This window comes from Neophocaena asiaeorientalis, unplaced genomic scaffold, assembly GCF_003031525.2.
Source record: "Neophocaena asiaeorientalis asiaeorientalis breed wild unplaced genomic scaffold, Neophocaena_asiaeorientalis_V1.1 scaffold76, whole genome shotgun sequence".
NCBI lineage: Eukaryota > Metazoa > Chordata > Mammalia > Artiodactyla > Phocoenidae > Neophocaena > Neophocaena asiaeorientalis.
The window spans coordinates 552,824-560,689 of record NW_020173668.1 but is presented as its reverse complement, the minus strand read 5'-3'; the positions used below and the strand labels follow the sequence as shown (position 1 = coordinate 560,689).

Below are 7,866 nucleotides of genomic sequence, written 5' to 3'. Positions count from 1 at the left end.
TTTTTTTTTTTTTTTGCTGCATCGGGTCTTAGTTGCGGCACGTGGGGTCTTCGTTGAGGCGTGCGGGGTCTTCATGGTGGTGCATGGGCTTCTCTCTAGTTGTGGCACCCAGGCTCCAGAGCTCGTGGGCTCTGTAGTTTGCGGCACGCGGGCTTTCTAGTTGAGGCGCGTGAGCTCAGTAGCCGTGGTTCATGGGCTTAGTTGCCCTGCGACATGTGGGATCTTAGTTTCCTGACCAGGGATCCAACACGCATCCCCTGCATTGTAAGGTGGGTGCTTTACCACTGGACCACCAAGGAAGTCCCTTGCATATTTATTGATGCATTTACTTTTTAACCATCTTTCCCTACTAAAGGTCTGTTCCCCTCCCCCCACAGCCCCCATGAGGGCAGAGATCTTGTCCATTTTATTCATTTCTGTGTTTCCAGTACCTAGCAGGGTGCCCAGCTCCTAGGAGGCTCTCAGGAAACAATAGTTGGATGAATAAATGAAAGGGTCCCTCACCTCCCCCACCCCACACTCAGAGACGGGACTTGCTTACCCAAGGACTCTGCACACTGTCTGCCTGCTCCCTGGCCCTGACCCTCTGCCCTCAGCTGCCGAATGTGGCCTCTCTTGGGGCAGGAACAGAAGGCTCTGGCCCCAGGGCATCCCGGTCTTGCAGGGAGAGGAGGCTCCCCAGCCGACACAGAGGCTCTGAAGCGTGACCACCAACTGTGCACTGTGCCGATGGAGGGAGAGGCCGCTTCAGGCCGTGTGAGGAGCTAAGCTTTGGAGAAGCAGCTGAATGCCAGTGGGTGAGAGGGCAGCATACCATGCAGGGGAGGTTGGAGCTGAGGCCTGCCTGGAGGAACACACACCGGAAAGGGCAGGGGCCATGTCTTGAAGGGCCTCTAATACCCGTTTGGACTTTATTTTGGACAAAAAGAGGGGGTGCAGCTAAAGGGATTTTGTGTCTTGTTTTATGGTTTTTTAAACAGGGCTCTGACATAATAAAATGTATGTTTTGAAGGATCCTCTGGCAGCACTGTGGAGGATAGATCAGAGATGCTAAGAGCTTACTATTGCTAAGTGCTATGTACGTAATGAGATTTATTTTATTTAACTATTACAACACCCTTGTGAGGTAGATGTTACATATAATTGCTGTTTTCTAGATTAGAAGCCTGAGACTCATAGCAGCCCTCTTCATTGGAAAAGTGCTGCTTCCCATCCCATGGGATTCTGATGCGATTGTTAATCACCGAACCAGACCTGTTCCTTGGCCATGGGTGTGGCATGAGGTCCAGGCCTGGCCAATCAGTGGGCCCCTTGCTTTGCCAACAGCAACTAGACCAAGGGTCCAAGGGATGGTCATGTGATATAAGCAGAACCAGACTGAGTCCTTCTGGGATGTTGAAGATATAGACCCCGGGAGAGAGTCCCACTTGTTTTTAGATCTCAAGCGGTAACCATGTAAGCTTGGGGCATATGAAGCCAATTTCCTATGACTTAGAGAACATTTCTGTGTGATAGGATTGAAGGCGACCAATGCACAAAGAAACAGAGGTGAGCAAGATGGATGCAAAGGGAGAGGCTGATGTACTTGTTTGGGTCCCTGGACTTAGCCACACCTGGAGCTAGACCCAGCTGAAAATTCCCAGTACATAAGCTATTGAATTACATTATTTTGTGTTTAGTTCAAAACTATACATGTACTCCCCCACCTTATTACTCAGCCATAAAAAAGAATAAAATATTGTCATTTGCAGCAACATGGATGGACATAGTGATTATTATACTAAGTGAAGTAAGTCAGACAGAGAAAGACAAATATTATATATCACTTATATGTGAAATCTAAAAAATAATACAGGGAATTTCCTGGTGGTTCAGTGGTTAGGACTCCACACTTCCACTGCAGGGGGCCAGGGTTCACTCCCTGGACAGGGAACTAAGATCCCGAAAGCCGGGCAGTGTGGCCAAAAAAATAATAATACAAATGAACTTGTTTACAAAACAGAAACAGACTCACAGACATAGGAAACAAATTTATGGTTACCAAAGGGGAAAGGGGATGGGGGAGGGATAAATTAGGAGTATGGGAATAACAGACACACACTAACATATATAAAATAGGTGAACAACAAGGATTTACTGTATAGCACAGGGAACTGTATTCAGTATTTTGTAATAGCCTAAAATGGAAAAGAATTGAAAAAAAAAATATATATATATATCCGAATCACTTTGCTGTACACCTGAAACTAACACAATATTGTAAACCAACTATACTTCAATTAAAAACAAAAACAAGGGGCTTCCCTTGTGGCACAGTGGTTGAGAGTCCGCCTGCCGATGCAGGGGACACGGGTTCGTGCCCCGGTCCAGGAAGATCCCACATGCCGCGGAGTGGCTGGGCCCGTGAGCCATGGCCGCTGAGCCTGCGCGTCCGGAGCCTGTGCTCCGCAACGGGAGAGGCCACAACAGTGAGAGGCCCGCGTACCGCAAAAACAAAACGAAAACAAAAACAAAAAATCCAGACAACTGAAGCTCAGAGACACTAAGTAACTTGTCTGAGGTCACACAACTAGCAAGTGGCAGAACCAGGATTTGAACCTCTCTTATTCTAACACTTGTGCTCATTTCGCCCTATCACAGCATAATAATGTAAAGAGCAAACAGGCAAACCAGTTAGGAGGTGAGCAGTGAGAAAGCATGGTCTAGGGCATTGGCCTGGGGAAGGAGGGCAGGCATTTGAGAGAGATGATGATGGAATTTGGGAAGACACGGGACAGACCTGAGTGTGGAGGCTCAGTGAGGTGAGTGGGAGGAGGACCCAAGGGGCCTGGAAGACCCAGGAGACAGGGCAGATGGGGCAGAGTGAGGGATCTCAAGGCAGAGATGGGTTTGTCTCAGACACAGAGGATACCTGGGTAAGAGCAAGGCCAGCCCGTGGGCGGTGAGGAGCTCGTCTGGAACCAGGTGGGAAGCCAAGGCCAGGCCCAGGGTTGCCCACAGATTGGGGTTGGAGGAGACAGAAGGAACAATTGGAGGAGGAGGAAGCTGTGTCACCATCATGGGAGAAGGTGGGAATCAGTTCCCCAGCGTGCCAGCTCAGAGTCAGGGGGGCCCTGGTGGCCTTGGAAGCCAGAGCAGGAGACAAAGGAGGCTGGAGGAGGGGAAGTGAAGGTGATGCTCATGGATTCAGCAGCAAATGAGGGGGTGGTGATGAGAAAGGTGAAGGGAAGGTGGTTCCCTCCCAGGTGTGTAAGTCGCACCGGTGCTGCTGAAACATCGACTCGCTCACACTGCAATTTAGAGGCAAAGTTGAACTCAGGTGACTTACCCAACCCCTTCCCAATGAGCCAGAGACAGGTTTTATTTTCTAAAACATTTTAATAAAATTAACCAATAAATATTCTACACTGTATGGGCTACAGGGACAAAGAGTGGAAGACAGAGGGCCGGTCTTCCCAGTCGGGCCCTCAGGTCCCGTTGCAGAAAAAGAGAGAGACGGTGCTCTGGGCTGGTTGGGGCTGGGACTGCTGACTTGGGATGGGGGGAGTGATTCTGGAACGGGTGATCTGGGGTCCTGCCATCCATCCCACTTTGTTGGTGTATGGGAGGAAAGGGGGGGCCAAAAAAAGCAGAGCCCCTGCAGGAGACATCCTAGCACCCCCAGAAGTGACTGGGGTGAGGGGAGAGCTAGCCTAGAAGGAAGGAATGGGGGAGGGGCAGCCCATGAGGCAGTGAAGCAGGGAGCATGGGCTGGTGGCAGGCTCTGGCGGCTCTTGGGCCACAGCCACTCACTCTCGGACATAGACCCTGGTGCACACGATGTCGTCTGCCGTCATGGTCTGAAAGGGGAGAAGTCATTGTTAGCCTGGGTCCTGTGCTTGGTTGCAGGAGGGTTGAGCGGAGGTACTCTGCTTGACCTCCAGGTCCAAACCTACTTCTCGGCTCAGGACTGACAGGTAAGAGCTGGTCACAAAATGCCTGGGCATCACGGGATGGAGGACAATACAGCCCCAGGGGTCCATCCTAAGTCTTTCTCCCCAAGCCAGGAAGATCCCCACGGAGAACTGTTGGGACCTCTCAGCGCATGTCCTTTGTTCCAAATGGAAGGGACACCCTTTTACGTTTGCACAAGGACACTGTATGGGACAGGGACAGCCTAGTCCTGCCCCAGCAGCCTCATAGGAGATGGGGAGACCAGCCACAGTTGTTCTTAAATCTCCTGCACCCTGGAATGTCCCGGAAAATCTCTGACGGTAGCACTGGGCTTGCTCTGCGCTGAGAGGAGGCAGGCCTTACCAGGATCAGCTCTCCGTCATTGGTCAGTTCTCTGGTCCAGGAGGTCTTGGGACCCTCTCCCTTCAAAAGCCTCTGCTCGCAGACCATTTTGTTCTCACTCTCCCATTTTACCAGGCTCTGCATGAGAGGGTGGTCAAGTGAGGTGGGCCCACAGCAGGGACAATGCTGTGAGAGGTATAGGGGATGCACCCCCTTTCTACCCACCACCACTATCTAGGGACTTTCTCCATTGGAACTGGAGGAAAGACTCCAGGAAAAGACTGGAAAATGTCATGTTGAGAGGCAGGGCAATAGATGCCATGAGCCTGAGGGACCCCATCCCGGCACGCACCTTACAGGGTCTCCCGTCCACAGTCTGCTCCTCAAACTCTTCTCCAATATTGAAGTTGATCTCTGTGGTACGCACGGTGGTAGAGGTTTTGATGTAGAAAGTGTCTCCCTCCTGTTTGATCTCCACTGCTGGCTTGGATGCTGCAGCCACGGCGATCTTCCTCAGCATCACGTTCACCCCTGGAGGGAGAGGAGAGGCTCGACTATTATGGGCGCTCCAGGCGCCTGGCTCACACTCTCCCCAGGGACAGCAGGAGCAGGCTGAACTGTGAGCGGCTGGGAAGAGGGGCAAGCTGCCTGGGTGTCCAAGAAAGCACCTTGAAGGAAGGGCTGGTGGTATAGCCCTGATGGCTGGTGGGTTCAGGGAGGAGGGACAGAGAGGCAGTGCCCCGCCCTTGGGGGTTCTGCTTCTAGCTACGGCTCCACCTGGATGAGTCAGCAGCCCTGGATCGGGATCCCCAAGTCTCAGCTCTTCACTCGGTTCTTGGGGGCAGCTTCCCCCTATTCCTCTCATCCTGCGACAGCTCACCTTGGCTCAATTCACCTCACTTTTGGTCCTTTGTCCATCCTGCTGGAGACCATCTGCTGGGGTGGGCTCATCAGAGTCACTCCGTCTGCACCCCCGCCCACGTGCAGGGCAGGCCTTCCCCAGCCAGGCCTCACTACTCACGTCCTGGAGTAGGGGCCACTCCCCTCTCTGCCCACTCACCTCCCCTGTCTTGTGGCCTTTATTTGCTGAGCCTCTGTCCCTCCCCAGGATGAGAAGGAGCAGGGATTCTCAGCAGGGGAAGAGGTGGGACAGCTGTTTCCCCCTACAGAATGGTCAGCAGCCTGGGGACACCACCGGCTGTGAAATAAGTAAGATCCATTAGGCCATGATTTCCACCTGGCTCACCCTCCCTTGCAGGCTGGGCGACCCTGGGCAAATGGCTTAACCTCTCTGAGCCTTAGATTCCACAACTGTAAAATGGAGACAGTAACTTCTTCAAGAGCCTATCACATGGGATGATGTGTGTTTAGGCCCTAGCACAAGCAGTGCCAGGCACATCTGTATGTTTTCAGGAAACGATAGCTACTCTTATTGTTATTTCCACTGATAAAAGGAAGGCAAAGAAAAAGCCAGAGTTGGGGCTCAGACAAAGTTCCCTGCATCGGATTCCTGCCCACCTGCCCTCCTGGAACAGAAAGGGACACTCCCCTCCCCTCCCCTGATGTGGGCCCGACTCCAGGAACACCCACCCCACTTCAGGGGTCAGGTCTTCTCATTCAGCCTCTGTGGATTCAGAGTCCCTGTGCCTGTCCCCCTATCCTTTCCCAGATTGGAGCCCTTCTCTCTATTCCCTAGTTATTTAAAAGGAGTGGAGGAGCCAGAGAGAGCAGCCCTCTGGCAGGAAGTCAAGCAGGCAGGGAGGCACCTCTAGTCAGGGCCCAGGTCCAAGCTCTACACCCTTCACCTGGCCTGGCCTCCTGCCCTGAACTGGAGCAGAACGCTTCAGGGAAGCAATGGGTGTGATGAGGGGCCAAGCTGGGCTGGGCCAGGCAAGTGGGATTCCCTATCTCCCAATGCGGTCCAGACCCCCTGGCCCTCCTCCAGACCTGGGTCCCTAGAGAAACAAATCCCCTTTCCCCTCGGCACCAGAGCAGACCCACTCTATTCCAGACAAAAGGGAGTGGGAGGAAGCCCTCTCCCTCAGGAGCCCCAGGAGCCTACTTCTTGGCTGCCAATCTCTTGTGTCCAGGGAGAAATGACTGAGGTTCCCAGGACTAATTGACTTGGTAAAAGAGACATATCCCACTCCACCTCCTTGGACAAAAAGACTACTTCACTCTCTGGTGCTACCCGGGAAGTCCAACCTGTTATCCATCTTTCCCTTTATAGGAACAGGAGCTGCTAGCTATGTGTCGTAACCATCATACTGGATGGGACGGGTATCCCCCAAATACCTGAGCATCCCTCCCCAGGAGAGAGACTCTTGCATAGGACAAAGAGGGGTGAGAAGGGACTGAGATTCCTGCGGAAGCAAGGCTAGGTCCAGAGGAGACACCCCTCCAGCCAGCTTCTGGTACCTGTGGTGCTGGGGCCAGGCTCAGCCAACGTTGGCTGATTCAGGACTGTGTTTGTCTAACGGGTCTGTTTTCAATCTGCCCCACAGCAAGCCCTGAGGAGGGCACGTGGCTCTGAGAGACCCCGCAGGGAGGACAAACAGACTGAAGACAGACAGACAACAGGGTTGGGTTTGGGATCTTATCCTCCAGCTGGGGCCTGGGGGTGTGCCAGGCCACTGCCTCCTCCACTGGGGAGAGGGGCCAGAATCCAGAGAAGTTGGGGGATGGAATGGCATCTAGGCTTTCTGAAGGGAAAATTGTTATCCTTTGGCAGGATCTTGGTGGCACGCGGGATCTTGGTTGCAGCATGAGGCATGCATGCGGGATCTAGTTCTCCGACCAGGGATCAAACCCAGGCCCCCTGCACTGGAAGTGTGGGGTCCCCATTGGACCACCAGGGAAGTCCTGGATCTTTAATTTCAACAAGGGTAGGGCAAGAAAGGCTGACATGATTACAAGAAATACTGTGGTCAGACTGCAAGCAGAACTAATGGTAAGGAAGGATGGAAATCCCTGCTTTCCTCACTGCATTCCAGCCCCTTCCTAGTTCCTGGCTCATTTCTACAGCCCCCGGCCCCACACAGGGTGCCCTCTGCTCATTCCAGCTGGGGTCTCTCTGTTCAGTTCAGAAATTGATGGCTCCAGGGTTTCCAGGTGGCTTCCCAGTGGCTGGGTCCTTGACTAACCTCCATCTCTTTGCAGAGCCCTCTCCCCAGCCGGCCCAGGCTTTCCCCACCCCTCCTCTCCAGACACCAGAGGGCACACTGGAGTTGGGAAGGGCAGTCTGGGTAGATTCAACTTCCTCCACCTTTAACCAACAGACCTAGCTGGGCTGCAGCCCGTCTCCAGGGAGGCAGGGAGAAGAGAATTCGGATTTTCTCAAAGGGAGGGGATGGCTGGGGTTTCACACGAAGCCATTTGTTGAAATCTAAGAAAGTGATAATTATCCAGAGCGAGTTTAGGATTCTGGAGCTGCTCGCTGTAGGAAAATATTTGTCTCACAGATGGAGGGTGGGGGGAGCAGAGTGGAAAAGTTCTGAAACGGGAAGAAAGGGGGATCTGGGGGCCCTGCGGTGACGGATCACCTGGTGGGTGGAGCCCCGCACTGAGAGATCTGGAATCTGCCCGGGGATT

At 53.1% G+C, this 7,866-nt stretch overlaps 1 protein-coding gene across 1 annotated transcript in view; it reads right to left on the bottom strand.

Moving 5' to 3' along the window:
• Window positions 1-3,359: 3,359 nt before the first annotated feature.
• Window positions 3,360-7,866, bottom strand: part of CRABP2 (cellular retinoic acid binding protein 2) — a 5,242-nt gene continuing 735 nt past the window's right edge. Inside the window, exons 2-4 of the mRNA XM_024748236.1 lie at window positions 4,628-4,806; window positions 4,297-4,413; window positions 3,360-3,839 (exon numbers count right to left, since the gene is read on the bottom strand). Coding sequence (XP_024604004.1) covers window positions 3,789-3,839; window positions 4,297-4,413; window positions 4,628-4,806 — 347 coding nt within the window. The 3' untranslated portion in view covers window positions 3,360-3,788. The remainder of the gene's footprint in view (window positions 3,840-4,296; window positions 4,414-4,627; window positions 4,807-7,866) is intronic.